This window comes from Grammomys surdaster, unplaced genomic scaffold (assembly GCF_004785775.1).
Source record: "Grammomys surdaster isolate TR1022 unplaced genomic scaffold, NIH_TR_1.0 919, whole genome shotgun sequence".
Classification (NCBI taxonomy): domain Eukaryota; kingdom Metazoa; phylum Chordata; class Mammalia; order Rodentia; family Muridae; genus Grammomys; species Grammomys surdaster.
The window spans coordinates 593,237-612,377 of record NW_021605338.1 but is presented as its reverse complement, the minus strand read 5'-3'; the positions used below and the strand labels follow the sequence as shown (position 1 = coordinate 612,377).

Below are 19,141 nucleotides of genomic sequence, written 5' to 3'. Positions count from 1 at the left end.
CTCCCTTCCCACTCTCTCTCCTCTCCTCTCTTCTCTCTCACCTCATAAATTTTGCTTTAGGAGACAAAATTGGGCTTTTGAAGTCTTTCTCTTCAAAAACAAGGTCCATACAAAGTCAGATGATCAACTATGGCCACACTGCACAGTGAGGTCATTATTCTCAAGCTGTAATGTCAGCAGGAGAGATGTTTTGAGTTTTAACAAGTATATATTTTCCACTTTGACTCAGGTGTTGGAAAAGGCAACGGAAGTGACCTAGAAGTACAAGTAATAATGTGGCAGGAGACGGTTTTTTCCTGTTTTAATTCCAAGAATTGTATGGTAAGTGAAAACACAAGAGCTGAAGTTTCTGATGTTTCATTTCTGCTTTTGTTTGTGTGCAGATATGTATAAGTGTGTGTGTGGGTGTGAGTGCAAGTGTGCAGATATGTATAAGTGTATTACGGGTGTGGGTGCAAGTATGCAGATATGTATAAGTGTGTGTGGGGGGGGTGCAAGTGTGCAGATATGTATAAGGTATAAGTGTATGTGCAGGTGTGGGTGCAAGTGTGCAGATATGTATACGGTATAAGTGTATGTGCAGGTGTGGGTGCAAGTGCATGTGTACACAGAATCCAGAGGTCAAAGGTGGGTGCTTCTTCAAAGGCTGCCCACCCAATTTTTCGAGACTGGATCTTTTACTGCTAATTCATCAAGACCAGGGATCCTTCTGCCTCCACATCCCCAATGCTAAGATTACAGAGACAAAGCGCCACACCCGGTAGAGGTCCTCCTGCTTACCCAATAGGCACTTGGTCAGTCAAGCACTTCTCCCTGCCCTGGTATTTAATTGAAAACCAGAGTCAAAGTAGCGTGTTCATTCACTGAGCCACAGAGCTGCTTGTTGCTCTCCAGCTATGGTCCTGTTCGGTAATGCTTGGTTTAGATGCAGACCAGAGTTTGCTTCATCCCGCTGTTCAGAATGAGTTTTTCAAGGCATTCTCTTTACATCTTGTCTCAGTCTTGCTATGTCTTTCCCTTTCCCATAATGCTTGAGCACATTCCTACAATCTATCATGATTTTAAGTTTATGTCACCTTTACATTTATGTCAGTTTTGGTCTTTTTATCTTCTTTCCGGTTACTTTAAAAAAGATTACCTAGGAGCTTCTAGAGATACACATTCCTAGGTTGTTCTCTCAGAGTGTGAGTCAGGAAATCTGGAATGAGGCCCAGACATCAGAAGCTTTGTCCTTAATGATTTTGTTACTCAGATATTCTGTGGACTGGTGCCCTGAGATACAGGGAGTTTATGAACTAGAAAGAAACTTCTTGCCCTCAAGCAATGGGAGCCAAGAGGTAATATTTAGATAACAAGTTGAAAAACACCTAGGATGATGATATGCCTTTGAAGCAATGGCGTGGTGGTTTGAAAGAGGATGGCCCCCATAGGCTCATACGCCACCCAGTTGGTAGAGCTGTTTGGGAAGGATTAGGAGGTGTGGCCTTGTTGGAGGATACACTGCAGGTGGCTTCGAGGTTTCAAAAGCCCATATCAGGCCCAATCTCCCTCTCCCTACCTCCTGCCTTAGGATTAGGATGGAGACTCTTAGCTACTGCTCCAGTATCATGTTCCCCAACATACTGATCATGGACTAGCTTTCTAGAAATATAAGCAACTCCCATATTAAATGCTTTTCTCTGTGAGTTGCCTTGGCCATGGTGTCTCTTCACAGCAACAGGACGGTGACTAAGACAAACAGTAAGAACAGTTCCCCTGTGGCTCTATAAAAGTAAACTTACAGAATTCCACCTCGGGGTCTTGTTTTATTGCTAACACTATTCCCCTGCCACATACAGTTCTTTGTTATTGGCACCCACTCATACCTGATTCTGACTGTTCAGTTCTTTGCAAACACTCTGTTCTTGGTTGGGCTTAGCATTCCCTTTCTTTACATTGCAATTTGTTCTTTTATTGACTCTGGGTGTTTGTGAGCACTCACTGTGTGGTAGCTGCAAAGTCTGTAATGTGGGCATTCTTCATCCCGGTGATTAAAATGCATCTGCCCAGGGAGCTTTTCTCTGTGTCCATGTATGGGACCAGCATTTGCCCACTCGGATCTAAAAATATGATATTGTCCTTGATTCTTTTCTGTAGTCCCTAAATTAATAATTCTTCTTGGCTATGTCTTTGAAGAAATTTCTCCTTCATGCCTCTCTGCTACAACTATCTACTCAGACCTTCGTTTGCCCGCATCTAAGTTTCTACAATAGTCTCCTCACAATGTCCTCTGTATGAGATGTAAAATGGAAGTACTAGACTGTGCACCCTGAAATACTTTCTCACTGTGAAAAGCCACAGGCAGAAAAAAAGTGTGTAATGCATCAGTGGTCAAATCCGGGAACCACCCTTTGGCTCTATTTATATATCTGTTTGTTGCTTGTTACCTGTGTGTGTGTATATGAATAAACTTCTCTCTCAGTTCTGCTTTTTGTTTTTGTTTTTGGAGACAGAGTTTCTCTGTGTAGCCCTGGCTGTCCTGGAACTCACTCTGTAGACCAGGCTGGCCTCGAACTCAGAAATCGGCCTGCCTCTGCCTCCCAAGTGCTGGGATTAAAGGCATGCGCCACCACAGCCGGGCTCAGTTCTGCTTTTAATATACCTTTGTTGTGTTGTGGTTTCATTTTCGTTTAGTTTCAGAGCTAAAAAAGAAAGAAAGAAAACCTTCCTTCTTGATGTCTTCTTTGACCCAGTGATCATTGAATACTGTGTTAATGTCTATGGGGTTGTGGTTTTATTAGAAAGTGTTTGGTTTTTATTTTAAGCTTCACTGCATTGTGGCCACATAGGATGTAGTTATTCCCATTATTTTTGTGTTTACCAGGATGTGTGTTTTAAAAAACAAAACTGTCTTTGAACTTTGATTGGTTGATTGATTGATTTTATGTACATGAGTACACTGCAGCTGTCTTCAGACACAACAGAAGAGGGCGTCAGATCCCGTTACAGATGGTTGTGAGCCACCATGTGGTTCCTGGGAATCGAACTCAGGACCTCTGGAAGAACAGTCAGTACTCTTAACCACTGAGCCATCTCTCCAGCCCAGAGATGTGGTTTGTAATCCCACCCAGTATGTAGTTTATTTTAGAGAAAGTTTCATGAGCTGCTGAGTCAAATATATATTCTTTGGTGTTTGGGTAAAATACTCAGTAGATGCCTGTTAGATCCATTTGAGATGTCTGATGCTATACACACAATTCCAATTATATGTATATTGGGTATATTTTTGTCCAAATTATTTTTCTGTTGGAGAAAGCGAGTTATTGAAATCAGTCACCTATTATTGAGTTGGGGTTAATCTCTCTCTCTCTCTCTCTCTCTCTCTCTCTCTCTCTCTCTCTCTCACACACACACACACACACACACACACACACACACATAATTGGGTGCCTGTGAATTTGGTACAGACTAATATCTTCTTGACTAGTTGTTCTCTTGATCAGAATGACATAATCTTTATATCTTTTGAATAATATTAGTTTGAAGCCTATTTTGTCAGATGTTAGGACAGCAACTCTAGTCCTATTTTCTTGTGATAGTTTTTCTGTCCTTTCACTCTGAGCCAGTGTGTGTCCTTGAAGATAAATGGGGTTTCCTGTAAACGACTCAAAAATAGATTTTGTTTCTTGTGTCTTTTGATTGAGAAGTTTAGGCCATTTATATTTAAAGCTACTGTTGAAAAAAATCTGTTCATTATTTACACATTGTATTATTGTCTCTTATTTTGTGTTCCCTTGACTATAGATTCATTTGTTTTCTTTCTGTATCCTCCTTTTTCAGATGTGCACCCTCATTTCTGAATGTATATCCTTTTAAATTAATTTTAATTTAAAAGTTTTCTTATATTGAAAATAGATTTTTTTAATACAATACACTTAGATTATAGTTTCCCCTCCCCCAACTACTCCAAGACTCTCCCTACCTCCTCTTCCATCCATATCTACACCCTTTCTGTCTCTCCTTAGAAAATTAACAGGCATCTAAGGAATAATAATGAAATACGATACTCAGACACAAATAAACCAGAACAGAACAAGCAAACAAACAGAAGAAAAAGAGCCAAAGAAAAAGTATGAAAAGCTGGTGCACACCTTTAATCCCAGCACTTGGGAAGCAGAGGCAGGCGGATTTCTGAGTTCAAGGCCAACCTGGTCTACAGAGTGAGTTCCAGGACAGCCAGGGCTATACAGAGAAACAATGTCTCGAAAATAACCAAAAAAATAAAAATAAATAATAAATAAAAAGCAAATACGTAAATAAATGTCCTGATACAACATTATATGATAAATAACCTCCAAAGATGCCATTCAAATCTTTTGTGTTGGCCATCTGCTACTGGCTGGCTTTAAGAGTGGTTTGTATACCCAGTAAGAGTCCACTGGAGAACATGTAATTTTTCATTTGCAAGTGGTTATCAATAGGAGATAGCTTCTGGGTTAAGGATGTGGGTTTATATCCACTTTTCCTCTCAGTGGGGACCTCATCTGGTACAGAACCATGCAGGCCCCATGCATGCTGCCAGAGTCTCTGTGAGTGCACACGTGTGTTGGTCCTGCTGTGTTTAGAGGGCCTTGTTCCCTTTGTGTCCTCCACCCCCTCTGCCTCTGATAGTCTTTCTGCCTCCAATACTGTATTGTTCTCTGAACCCTGCGGGGAGGGAGTTGATGAAGACATCCCATTTAGGAGTGAGTGTTGCAAGGTCTTTCTCATTGACCATCCATGGGCCTCTGTATTTCTTCCCATCTACTTCAGAAGGAAGTGTTTCTGATGATGGCTGAGCAAGGCACTGATCTGATTTCCTGGCAGGTGTTTTCTTTACCCTCTTAAATACTTACTCTTACCCTCAGTCTGAAGTATTCCCTATTGGGGTAACTTGTTGGACATGAATTCTTTTAGCCTGCTTATATCATGGAAAGTTGTTTCTCATGCAATTATGGCTGATAATTTTGCTGGGTATAATAATCTGTGTTGACACATGGGTTCTCTTTATTTCTTACTTTATAAAATTTGAGATTATAATATAATTACATTTCTCCCTTCTCTTTCCTCTCTTCAAACCCTCCCATTTGCCCCTCTTTGCTCTCACTCAAATTTATAACTTTTTTCATTAATTATTATTGCATGTTATTGCATTGTATATTTATACACATGTATGTTTCTAAATATAACTGACTCAGTCTATATAATGTTATTTGTTTGCATGTTTTCAGGGCTAAACATCTGATATTGAATAACTAGTTTATGTGCTCTTTCCTGGAGAAGACCACCTCTCCCACTTTCAGCTTTCCCCACTGCCTAGAACTGTTTGTGTAGGATGTAGGCCTTGTGGGCTTTTCCCTGGCTACTTTGGCATATCTATTAGTGTCCTCCTTGTTCAGCTCATGTTTGTCCAGTCATATTGGTGAGATTTTACGGGTATAGCTCCCAACATTACTGGGAGGCACAGCATCACAGCCAACTTCTTGATCTTTTGGCCCCTACAATCTCTTTCACAATGTCCCACAACTTTACCAGCACTGAGTAGTTACCTAGGTTTCCAGTACTGGGTATGTTTTCCCTCTTGTTGAATGAGGCTTAAGTCCAATTAAAGAGCTGTTGGTTACTGCCAAGGCATGTCTGCCCCTTTACCCTTAGGGTTATTGTGCCGTGCTGATAATTTATGTGGTCTGTAATCATCATGGATGGGTAGGATTGAGGTTGGCTCCCTCCTTTGGAAGTTTACATGGCACCTCTGGTGGCATTTGTGTTCCTTTAGAGCTTGAAGTACATTGCTCCAGGATCTTCTGGCTTTTGAAATTTCCATTGACAATTCAGCTATTATTTTGATGGGTTTCCTTTATAGGTGATTTGTAATTTTTCTCTTGCAATTTTCAATACTTTCTTGGTTCTATCAATTCTAATTTAACTACAATATGCACACTAAGCTTATTTTCTGGTCCTGTGTATTAGGTGGTTCCTGTGCTTCTTGTATTGATCTTATTGAAAACCTGGTCTATGTCACCAGAGATTCTTCTCCATCTATGCCTATAATTAAACAACATAGATTAAATAAATTAAATAATATAAAAGACCTTTAGTCTTTTCACATGTAACTAAAGTTCCCCACATTCCTTTGTGTTTTTAATTTCTTCATATTCTTTGCTTAAGTGGTCTAACTCTTCTACGGTATCCTCAAGTCTTGACATTCTGTCTTCTGTTTGCTCCATTATGCGGGTATGTCTTTACCCTGAGTTTTCTAACTGGGTTAGAACTGAAAAGGGAGACATAACAACAGAAACTGAGGAAATTCAAAAGATCATCAGATCCTACTACAAAAGCTTATACTCAACAAAACTGGAAAGTCTAGATGAAATGGACAATTTTCTAGACAGATACCAGGTACCAAAGTTAAATTAGGAGCAGATAAACCATCTAAACAGTCCCATAACCCCTAAAGAAATAGCAGCAGTCATTAAAAGTCCCCACCAAAAAAACCCCAGGACCAGATGGTTTTAGTGCAGAATTCTATCAGACCTTCAAGGAAGACCTAATATCAATTCTCTTCAAACTATTCCACAAAATAGAAACAGAAGGAACACTATCCAATTCGTTCTATGAAGCCACAATCACACTCATACCTAAACCTCATAAAGACCCAACAAAGAAAGAGAACTTCAGACCAATCTCCCTTATGAATATTGATGTAAAAATACTCAATAAAATTCTCACAAACCGAATCCAAGAACACATCAAAACAATCATCCATCATGATCAAGTAGGCTTTATCCCAGGAATGCAGGGATGGTTCAATATTTGCAAATCCAGCACCATAATCCACAATATAAACAAACTCGAAGAAAAAAAGTAATGCTATCTTAGTTAAGCTCTATGATATTTACTACTGTGCCTTTCAGCAATGTTCCACCATAGCCTTCAAGAGATGGAGAGTTCATTTAAACAACTAAGTTACAATTGCATAGAAAGATTAACATCTACTTATATACATGGAATAATTGGGCTACGGCATCAAGAATAGTTGATAATTTAGGGAGTAAGAGTGGGCTCCACCCTTGTGCTTATTATCTGGTCGTATACTTCTGAATTTTCTGTTTCTCCACAGATATTTCATGATGCTGAAACAGACAGAGCAATAATTAATGTGCTCAACTGTCCAGCTCTATATGATGACGTGAAAGTGAAATTTCTCTCTGTGGTGAGTAATCAAGAAGCGAATTGTTCTTGTTTAGTCCTTTCCTTTTAGATTGTTTAGACAGAGCTGTGTAGTCCAGGTTGGGCTCGAAGCTTATCATGTGACCCAGGCTGGCCTCGAACGTATGATTCTTCTGCCTCAGCCTCCCGAGTGCGGGGATTATAGGTTTGTGTCATGAAACATGACTCTTTCTAGTCTTGTCTTTTGAATGATTTTGGTTTGGGATTTCTTTTGCCACAATTCTCAATAAAGAAAATGACAGACATCAGTCCATGGTCAGGAAACCAGAGGAAAGCAAAAAGTCAAAACTGTAACTTTTTTCCTAAAAGAACATACATAGTATTTTTATTCATTTTTTGTAAATTCTACATAATAGACACATATTAATTTTTCAAATAAGATGAAAACAACTTGATTTTAAAAAAACCAAAAGTAGTATAGCATAGTAATTACATTTTTGTTTTGTATCTTTAAAACACTTGTAGCCACTGGGAGGTCAGGCATATGTCTTTCGCCCCAGCATTCGGGAAACAGAGCAGGTGAATCTCGGTGAGTTTGAGTCCAGCTGGTCTACATTGTGAGTTCCAAACTGCCTGGGCTATGTAGTGAGACTGTCTCCCCAAAACCTAAAATAACAAACAAACAAAACACCATATTGTTGCCAATAATTTATAGCATACTTAAAAAAGATTTTAAACTTACCTTTGAATTGATAAACAATATAATAGTCTCATTAATCTAATCTTGCCTTATGAAAAATAGGAATGTCACCCATTGTCATTACTCAGAACATCTTAAGCATGTAATTTATATATGTGTGTGTATATATACACATAATTATATACACATATATATATATACATAAGTATGTGATTTATACACATATACATATGCACATATAAGTATGTAATTTATGTGGTTATTAATTTTATGTCTGGACATTTACTGCATGTAGCAAACTTTAAAAAATGAAACTTAGTAGTTTCATTTTTTATAAAACTCTTTTTTTTTTTTTTTTTTGGTTTTTTTTTTCAAGGTTTGTTTGTGTAGTTCTGGCTGTCCTGGAACTCACTCACTCTGTAGACCAGGTTGGCCTCGAACTCAGAAATCCGCCTGCCTCTGCCTCCCAAGTGCTGGGATTAAAGGCGTGCACCACCACCGCCCAGCTTTATAAAACTCTTAATCTGAACTACAAACAACTATGTTAGTCAGCTTAAAATGTCTCTTGCCTTTTTTATCTCAGCATAACTTACTGAGGAAATTCTCTGACTGTTTCCCTCAGTGCTGCAGGCTGTGCATTCTCACCAGCCACATACGAGGAACTCCGGTTCTCTGCACCTTCCTTGGCAATGTTCTCTGTTATTTTAAATCAGTGACACTATATGTTGGAAGATTTCATTGACTCTGTGACCTAAGAGTCTTTTCATGTCCTTGTTGGACATCTCAGGACAAATAGCTGTTCAAATCCCTTGAGTTTTTATTGAGCTATCTTTTGTCATTGGATTATAAAAGTTCTTTATTCTGACCATCAGAAATGTCTGTTCTCAGTCACTTGAGTTTTTATGGGCTCTCCTTTGCCATTGAACAGTAGAAAAGCTTCATAGAAAAACCTTCATTAGAACGTGAATTGTGAATGTTTCTTCCTACTCTGTGGCTTAGCATTTCATTATGATTGGTGATGCACCTTTTCCCCCTTTATTTTTGAGATTATAATTACATCATGTTTCCCTTCCTTTCCCTCTGGCCAAACACTTCTATATAGCCCTCCCTGCTCTTACAAATTCACGGGCTCTTTCTTCATTAATTGCTGTTACATGCTGTACTAGCTGGTTTTGTGTGTCAACTTGACACAAGCTGGAGTTATCACAGAGAAAGGAGCCTCCCTTGAGGAAATGCCTCTATGAGATCCAGCTGTAAGGCATTTTCTCAATTAGTGATCAAGTGGGGAGGTCCCTTGTGGGTGGTGCCATCCCTGGGCTGGTAGTCTTGGGTTCTATAAGAAAGCAAGCTGAGCAAGCCAAGGGAAGCGAGCCAGTAAGAAACATCCCTCCATGGCCTCTGCATCAGCTCCTGCTTCCTGACCTGCTTGAGTTCCAGTCCTGACTTCCTTTGGTGATGAACAGCAACGTGGAAGTGTAAGCTGAATAAACCCTTTCCTCCTCAACATGCTTCTTGGTCATGATGTTTGTGCAGAAATAGAAACCCTGACTAAGACAAATTGGTACCAGCATAGTGGAATATTCCTGTGACAACCTGACCATGTTTTGGGGAGGACTGTGGAAAGACTTTGGAACTTTGGGCTGGAAGAGCCATTGGGTGTTAAGAGTTCTATACGACGTTCTGTAGGAGCTGGAAGATAATGTTGAGAACAGTGCAAACGATGAAGGCCTGGCTTGTGAAATTTCAGAGGGAAGATTAAAGACTCTTATCAGGGCCGCTGCTGTTTTGATTGTGAAGATTCTGTGGTTTTGGTTAGCTGGGGCTGAAGAATCAATTGTGATTAACAAGGTTCCAGAACTACTAAATCGAAACTTTTGCATTACTGGGACTATTGATGCTGGTAAGCTGGAGCTAAGAAATTAGTGTGATTAAGAAAAGATCAGCATCATTAAAGTGAAATCTTCTGGGAAGTGTTTTCTGAGAGCACAAAGAAACTGTGTTCCAAAGATAGCCACAGTTGTATCTCATGCTGTAGCTGGACTTGGTGATGTGTAAGAGTCACCCAGGTGGTGCGGGTTTTGAAAGCATGAAGGGGTCATGCAGAGCAGCTGAGGCTTGGCAATGTGAGAGGCCATGGAAGGCTATTGGTGAAGGTGCAGCCTCAGTTCCCGTTGATGGCCCAGGACTGAAGGAGTCACGCAAAGGATCTGAGGCCTGGCACCATGAAGAGAGCCTAGGAGAGGCTACTGGAGAAGCCTAGCTGCAGAGTAAGACTCCAGTGTATTGCAGATGCCAGTCCCATGGGATGATCACCAAGAACAGCAGCATCAGTGGAGTGGATCAACCTGAGCTTAGGGTCCTACAGAGGGCAGGGCTGGAGAAGTGATGAGCTTGGAGGAGCCCAGGAGATCGTGAGTAGATCCCAGACATTGGACAGTTAAGAGTTTGATTTTGATTTTGCTTATGGCTATGCCCTGATATTTTTCCCTGTTGAAGTAACAAAGTATTTTAGTAAAGTTCACAGTCAAGAGACTTCAAATTGTAAAAAATGTCAAAGGAGATTGGATATTTTAAAGAGATTGACATTTCAATATGTAAGAATTTGTAAAGAGTGTGGGACTTTAAAGTTCTTTAGATCTTGGAGATGAATAAGAAAGGAAAGGTTGAGATGTAATAGTGACGTGTTTGTGTCAAATTGAGAAGGGGTCAATTGTACTGGGTGGTTCTGTGTGTCAACTTGACACAAGCTGGAGTCATCACAGAGAAAGGAGTTTCCCTTGAGGAAATGTCTCCATAAGATTCAGCTGTAAGGCATTTTCTCAATTAGTGATCAAGGCGGGGAGGGCGCATTGTGGGCAGTGCCATCCCTGGGCTGATAGTCCTGAGTTTTATAAGAAAGCAAGCTAAGCAAGTCATGAGGAGCAAGCCAGTAAGCAGCACCCCTCCATGTCCTCTGCATCAGCTCCTGCTTCCTGCCCTGTGTGAGTTCCAGTCCTGACTTCCTTTGGTGATGAACAGCAATGTGGAAGTGTAAGCTGAATAAACCCTTTCCTCCCCAACTTGCTTCTTGGTCATGATTTTTTGTGCAGGAATAGAAACCCTAACACACACACACATATGTATACGTATGTACATATAAATTCCAAAATATAACCCTCTCGGTCTATATGATGTTAGTTGTATTCATGTTCTCAGGGCTGACCATTTGGTAGTAGATAGCCAATTAGTGCAGTCTTCCCTCCCCATCTCCACATCCCTCGCTTGCGTGTGGGTCCTTGTGTAGGGTCAAGGCTGCCTTTTCTTCCCCTCTCCCACACTGGCAGTCTCCTGTCCTTGCTCAGCTCATGTTGCTTAGGCAGTCATGTTGGTGACAATCTATGGGTGTAGCTCCTGACAGTGCTAGGAAAAGCAATCTCAGAGGAGACACCCCAGCCCTCCGGCTCTCAGTGACCTTTCACCCCCCTCTTCTGCTATATTCACTGAGCCTCAGACGGGGTAGTTGTTTTGTAGATGTATCTACTGGAACTGGGCTCTCCAGCTCTGCATTTTGATTGGTTGTGGTTTTCCGTAATGGTCTCTGTATGTTGCAAAGAGAGATTTCTCCCACGTGAGGAAGAGACTACACCTACTGTGGGTATAAGGATGAACATTTGGAATATAGGTAGGGGACTGTGCTGATTTAGTAATGTAGTGGGTTCGCCTCTAAGAGCCATGACTTCACTAGCACTGGTTAGTTGGCTCGGTTTCCAGTACCTGTCATGATTTCTCTACAGCTGACTGAGTCTTAAGTCCAATCAGAGAACTGTTGGTTACCAGCTAGCTATATATTCCAGGACTTCTTCCGTAGTGTTATCTTGCTACTCTCGTTGCTTTTATGGTTCGTTGGCTTCATAGGTGGGTAGAACCTATTTTTTTTTAATTACTACAGCTCTGTAATGTATCTAAAATGTTGATTGTTTTCCTCCTTTAGAAGCTTGGATGATGCTTTCTGATACCATGAATGCTAGTTCTTGGAAAGTTGGTATTCAGATCAGTCCCAGCTGGTGTCTTCAGCCAAAAGTGACTTACCTTCCACCTCTTGGATAGCAACAATGGGCAATAGCACTGGCCTCTAATGTTTCAGGAGTGTCTTGGACAACTTCACTGGTGTTATGGGTGTGGGTAGATGACTTTTGGCCCTTGGAGGGAACATTGTCTGCCAAAAATGAGAAGTTTTATTTAAACTATATATGTATTCTATACACAGAATTATGTGTACTATAGGTTTGACAGGTTGACAATTAGTAGTATGACTGCTTATGACTTTTTCAAACATACCTCCTAATTCTGTATTTATCTCCCTTCACTGCCCTGAATAGAACCCTCCTTCTTTCCGATTTCCCCTCTAGATCACTTGTACCCTGATAGTCTCTTCTTTGTTGCCTCCCAACCTCTCTACCCAGAAAACAATCCTTTTACTTCCCTGGCCTTTGGGTATATGCCCAGGAGCGGTATAGCTGGGTCCTCAGGTAAAACTATTTCCAATTTTCTGAGGAACCTCCAGACTGATTTCCAGAGAGGTTGTATCAGCTTGCAATCCCACCAACAATGGAAGAGTGTTCCTCCTTCTCCACATCCTCGACAGTATCTACTGTCACCTGAGTTTTTGATCTTAGCCATTCTGACGAGTGTGAGGTGGAATCTCAGGGTTGTTTTGATTTGCATTTCCCTGATGACTAAGGATGTTGAACATTTCTTTAAGTGATTCTCAACCATTCAAGATTCCTCAGTTGAGAATTCTGTTTAGCTCTGTAACCCATTTTTAAATAGGGTTATTTGGTTCCCTGGAGTCTAAGTTGTTGAATTCTTTTGTATATTTTGGCTGTTAGCCCTCTGTCAGATGTAGGGTTGGTAAAGATCTTTTCCCAATCTGTTGGTTGCCATTTTGTCCTATTGACAGTGTCTTTCACCTTACAGAAGAAGATTTTCAATTTTATGAGGTCCTATTTGTCAATTCTTAATCTTAGAGCATAAGCCACTGGTGTTCTGTTCAGGAAATTTTCCCCTGTGCCAATGTGTTTGAGGTTCTTTCCCACTTCTTCTATTAAATTCATCATATCTGGTTTTATGTGGAGGTCCTCAATCCACTTGGACTTGAGCTTTGTACAAGGAGATAAGAATGGATCAATTTGCATTCTTCTACACGCTGACCACCATTTGTTGAAAATGCAGTCTCTTTTCCACTGGATGGCTTTGGCTCCTTTGTCAAAGACCAAGTGACCATAGGTGTGTGGGTTCATTTCTGGGCCTTCAATTCTATTCCATTGACCTACCTGCCTGTCTCTGTACCAATATGATGCCGTTTTTATCACTATTGCTCTGCAGTATAGCTTGAGGTCAGGAATGGTGATTCTCCCAGAAGTTCTTTTATTGTTGAGAATGGTTTTTGCTATCCTGGGATTTTTGTTATTCCAGATAAATTTGAGAATTGCTCTTATCTCTGTGAAGAATTGAGTTGGAATTTTTATGGGGATTGCATTGAATCTGTAGATTACTTTTGGTAAAATGGCCATTTTTACTCTCTTAATCCTGCCCATCCACGAGGATGGGAGATCTTTCCATCTTCTGAGGTCTTCAAATTTCTTTCTTCAGAGACTCGAAGTTCTTGTCATACAGTTCTTTTACTTGCTTGGTTAGCGTCACACCAAGATATTTCATATTATTTGTGACTATTGTAAAAGGTGTTGTTTCCCTAATTTCTTCCTCAGCCCATTTATCTTTTGAGTAGAGGAAGGCTACTGATTTGTTTGAATTAGCTTTGTATCCAGCCACTTCACTGAAGTTGTTTATCAGGTTTAGGAGTTCTCTGGTGGATTTTTTTGGGGGGTCATTTATATATACTACCATATCATCTGCAAATAGTGATACTTTGTGACTTCTTCCTTTTTAATTTGTATCCCTTTGATCTTTTGTTGCCTAATTGCTCTGGCTAGAACTTCAAGTACTATATGGAATAGATAGCGAGAGACTGGACAGCATTGTCTTGTTCCTGATTTTAGTAGGATTGCTTCAAGTTTCTCTCTATTTAGTTTGATGTTGGCTTGCTATATATTGCTTTTATTATATTGAATTCCTGATCTCTCCAATACTTCTAGTTTGAAAAGGTGTTATATTTTGTCAAAGGCTTGTTCAGCATCTAATGAGATGATCATTTGTTTTTTTTTTCCTTCGAGTTTGTTTATATAGTGGATTACGTTGATGAATTTCTGTATACTGAACCATCCTTGCGTCCCTGGGATGAAGCCTACTTGATCATGGTGAATGATTGTTTTGATGTGTTCTTGGATTTTCTTTGTAAGAATTTTATTGAGTATTTTTGCATCAGTGGCAATGTTCATGAAGGAAATTGATCTAAAGTTCTCTTTCTTTGTTGGGTCTTTGTGTGGTTTAGGCTGGCATTTTTATTCTCTTAATGTCTGTAGGATATCTGCCTAAGATCATCTGGCTTTTAGAGTCCCTGTTGAGAAGTCTGGTATACAGTCATAGAATGTATTGGGTAGGGTTCCTTCTGTTTCTATTTTATGAACTAGTTTGAGAAGTATTGGTATTAGGTCTTCTTTGAAAGTCTGATAGAATTCTGCACTAAAACCATCTGGGAACTTTTGGTTGGAAGATTTTAATGACTGCTTCTATTTCCTTAAGGGTTATGCGACTGTTAGTTTATCTGATCCTGATTTAACTTTGGCACCTGGTATCTGTCTAGAAAATCATCCATTTCACCTAGATTTTCCAGTTTTGCTCAGTATATGCTTTTTTAGTAAGCTCTGATTGTTTTTTTAATTTCTTCAGTTTCTGTTATGTCTCCGTTTTCAGTTCTGATTTTGTTACTTTGGATACTGTCTCTGGGCCCTCTGGTTAGTCTGGCTAAGGGTTTATCTATCTTGTTGATTTTTCAAAGGACCAGCTCCTGGTTTTGTTGATTCTTTGTATAGTTCTCTTTGTTTCTACTTGGTTGATTTCAGCCATGAGTTTCATTATTTCCCGCCTTCTACTCCTCTTTTGTGTGTTTGGTTCTTTCTGTTCTAGAGCTTTCAGATGTGCTGTTAAGCTGCTAGTGTACGCTTTCTCCAGTTTCTTTATGGAAGCACTCAGAGCTAGATTTATTCTCAGCACTATTTTCATTGTGTCCCATAAGTTTGGGTATGTTGTGCCTTAATTTTCATTAAATTCTAAATATATAGTGTCCTTCCCCATCTTTCTTGGTTTTTCGAGACAGGGCTCCGTAATATTTCTAAAATCTGGAATGGTAACCTCTCCAGCATTGTTATCTCCCTTCAGGATGGTTCTGGATATCCAAGGTCTTTGTGACTCCATATGAATTTTATGATTTCTTTTTCTTTTTCTATTTCTGTAGAGAGTGAGATGGAGATTTTGATTGGGAGGCAGTTGAGAGCAAGAGCAGTAACCTATATTGTTTGGGAAGTCTGGGTCTCCCTGATCAATAATCTGAAATGAAACAGTTGGTACTGGGATCTTTTTTTAGTCAATTGCTCTGGGGTAGAACACTATCAGCATAACTTCATTTAAAGTATATCTGAACATGTATACATACACCTTACACATATGTATACATGTATGTAAATTTAGGCTAATAAAAATAAGGATACCTTATGGCCTTTTCAAACACTGTCATTTTAATGCATAAAAGTTACATTTTAATGTTGTTCAATTTACCTATTTTCTTTTACTTTACTGCACTATATTTGAGATTTATATTTTAATTGAAAATGCCAGCTAAATAGCGCATTTATAACACGTAAATACTTTTCCTTAACATTTTTAACACCAAGAGAAAGCAATATTCTCTTGAAGCCTTATGTCTTGAGTGTATCATTACAATCTATAAATATTTAATGGATGTGGTTGTTCAATATGTATTAACACGAATAAGAGATTTTAACTCATCAGACTCAGTTGTTCTGTGTATCAATTTTATGATGAAACTAATATTTTTCTTTAACCATGTCTTTTTTTTAGAATCTTCCTAAATACTATGATGACTGCCCCTTTTTCTTTTGGTTTCATACATCTTTTATTCGAAATTACAGGTAGGATACATTCTAATCCAACAGAAACAGCTTAATGTGCCATGTATTAGGACAAGGTTTATGCCAGCTGTCCTCTAAGTTCAACTTATAGGAACAAAAGACTGGTGAATCAGCACTCCAAAGCCTTAGTCATCTTAGTGTGGGTTTAAAATCTTTTTTGAGTTTGTTTGCATTTATTAATAATATGAAATATACATACAACACACTATATATGTATACATTTACAGTCTGCATTTCCTTTTGTATTTTTCCCACCATGGAACTCAGTCCCAGTAGAGCTCCCGCCACCACTCAGCTCACCTCACTTGGGATACTATGTAACCTGGTAATGGTTATTTTTTAAACACAGCTACCTGTTGGACCTCCGTGTTGCATTAATCACAAGCTCTGAGCCCTTAGACTATAAGTTAAAGGTAGTATACTCAGACCCAGAGTGTGATAGTAAATTCCTTGCATTAATCACAAGCTCTGAGCCCTTGGACTCTAAGTTAAAGGTAGTATACACTCAGATCCAGACTAATAGTAAATTCCTTCCAAGGGATTTTAATATGCATCTGCTCGGTATGTATATGCTCAATGCCTTGAGTTTGACAAGGCCTCGAGGAATAAGTGTTGGCTAACCGGCACCCACCCACCCACCAAATTCCATGTGTGACTCAGAGGTGTCCACAGCTCAGAAGCTGATCGACCCACCTAACATTTGGGTCAGGAGTTAGAAAGCATAGGGACTAGTGAAGAAATCATTCCTGTGATAGTTTTCCTCTTAAATGTGACTAGAAAAACATTAGATTGGATTGGAAATCTTTATTAAAAATAATTGGATTTGAATATTATTCCAAAGAATCTTCTTGTGGTACTGAGAAGGGGAAGCAGAGACAGACACACAGACAGGCCGACAGACAATAAGAATCCACTATGTCCTAACTTTCTCTTCAAGCTGACCAAGACCAGATAACAAGTCAAGCCTTGTTACCAGCAGTGAACCAGTAGCCCACAGACTCACAATGCACACATATTTAGATGCGTAAAAGTGACCCTGGATTTGGTGGAGGTTTTTACCATTTATTTCTGAATGTGCAAACCCCTTGATTCATGAGTATTTGAAAGGCAGCTGGTACTTTGTTGCTATTTCTCAAGAATGATTTTGCTAAAGGATAGTTTCGTTCTTTATGGTCAATGTTAATATAAAAGAAGCAAAGTCGGATCATTTTTAATGCTCACTTTTATGAGATTCTAAATGTTTGTAACATTTAACTTGCATATGAGTATGATGTTTATGTAGTCAGGAGGTGGCTGTTTAGCCAAAACACCAACTTTTCTACTTAGAGGAGGAGCAGTATTGTATTACTGGGTTTTATTATGTATCTCTGGAGTATTTCTCACTTATAGAAATATCACCAACAAGATAACAGCAACATGTCCTTGTTAAAGAATTTTGTATTTTGAAGAATTGCAAGGAGCCAACCAACACACAGGAGAGGGTCTGAGGCTCTAATCAGTAGTAAGGCCTTTTCTGACATGTCAAAATGGGTAATCTACTGCATGCCTTTCTATTAGCCCTAAAAGAAAGTATAATGGGTTTTTCCCCTTACCCCCTATTTTTAGGCTTTATCTACCAAGAAACGAATTGGATAATACCCATAAATCAAAAACATGGAAAATTTATGGTCCAAAGTTTGCAGTAGAGGTGTATTTTGATGAGACAAACTCCACCAAGGTTGTCTAGCTGTTGAATAAGTGCACTCCCCTTCGTGGATAGAATCATGTTCTTCCAGATCCATGCTACATAGTTATGTCTTCGAACCTGTTTTTGATGGTATGTCTGGATTTTATATATATGTGTGTGTATATGTATGTACATATGTTTCTGGGAAGTATATTAAATGTATACAGGAAAATTATGCCAACTGTCATTTTTTTCTTTTGAAGGCATATACAATACAGTCTTTCTCTTTTTGAGAGAGGGTTAGACCATATAGCCTTTACTGGCCTGGAATTCACTATGTAGACCAGACGTGAACTCACAAAAATCCACCTGCCTGAGTCCTGGGATTATAGCCATGCACCACCATACCTGGTTGTCTTTGTACTGTTTGGAACAGACAGTACATGGGAGTATCAGGCATCACTTAGAAGAACTCTCAAATAATATATTTTCTGTCAAAATAATAGAGCTCTATAAAAATCGTGTTCTCACAAAACATGTACTTACGGGTTTCTGAACAAGTATGTATTCTGTTTTATACTTGTGATTTGCTTCTACTTGAGTCACAGATTGTTCAGATACACCTGATTAGCTGCAATGCCAAAGTTTTTGCTTTGTTCTGATGTTTATTTCACCTGCATACTTGTGCCTGTATGTGCTTGTGTATGTGCCAGGGTGCATCCGTAGCCAGCAGAGGGTAACTGTAGGAGACTGTTGTCGCCTTCCATCAGATGGGCTCTGAGACTGAACTCAGATCCTCCGGTTGGTTCGGCAGCAATCCCCTTTTCCCACTGAGCCATCTCCCCAGCCAAACAAAACCCATGTTTTAAATGTTTTAAATCCTGAGAAGGAAAAAGCAAACAAAACCCCAAGGCCCTCCCTGCTAGCCCACTTTCCCCTTTCTCTAGCAATGCACAGGTAGCTTACGTGACAAACTCCCTTTATGACACACACAGGAAGGATGAAGACGAGAGTAAACATGAAAAGCGAAACCCTCGGTGATTCCCACTCGAGTGTAACACTAAGTGAAGCTGAAGGAAGCTGAGGGTCTACATGTATTACAGTTCATTGCTTCTGCTCTCCTAAACCGAGCAACTGAGGAAAGTTGCCTTTGAGCGCTGGTTAGCTTTGTGTCACACGGGATGCATTTTCTGTTTGGTATCAAGTGCTGCTTCATTCCAAGCCCCCGTGTGGACACAGGATCTCAAAGCCATGATGGTCCTTGAAAAAAAAATGCCATCTTTGGCTTCACTGAAACAAACTTGATTTGAATTTTCCTTCTTATTAGTAAGGATGTCAACAATTCCAGCCAAGGTGAATTCATCTGGAAACGAATGGTCGCAGCTAGTAAGACTCTTATCTGCTGTCACATCAGAGACACCGTGTAAGAACTGTCAACAGATGAGTCTGTCATTATGCAAAGACCATAGTGACTCTCCATAAAATAATGACAACTACCGG

The 19,141-nt window shown here is 39.6% G+C and overlaps 1 protein-coding gene across 1 annotated transcript in view; it reads left to right on the top strand.

Moving 5' to 3' along the window:
- LOC114634230 (phosphatidylinositol 3,4,5-trisphosphate 3-phosphatase TPTE2-like) overlaps positions 1-17,701 on the top strand; it is a 59,696-nt gene extending 41,995 nt beyond the window's left edge. Inside the window, exons 14-17 of the mRNA XM_028782870.1 lie at positions 230-321; positions 7,139-7,231; positions 15,905-15,975; positions 17,581-17,701. Coding sequence (XP_028638703.1) covers positions 230-321; positions 7,139-7,231; positions 15,905-15,975; positions 17,581-17,701 — 377 coding nt within the window. The remainder of the gene's footprint in view (positions 1-229; positions 322-7,138; positions 7,232-15,904; positions 15,976-17,580) is intronic.
- The last annotated feature ends 1,440 nt before the right edge of the window (positions 17,702-19,141 follow it).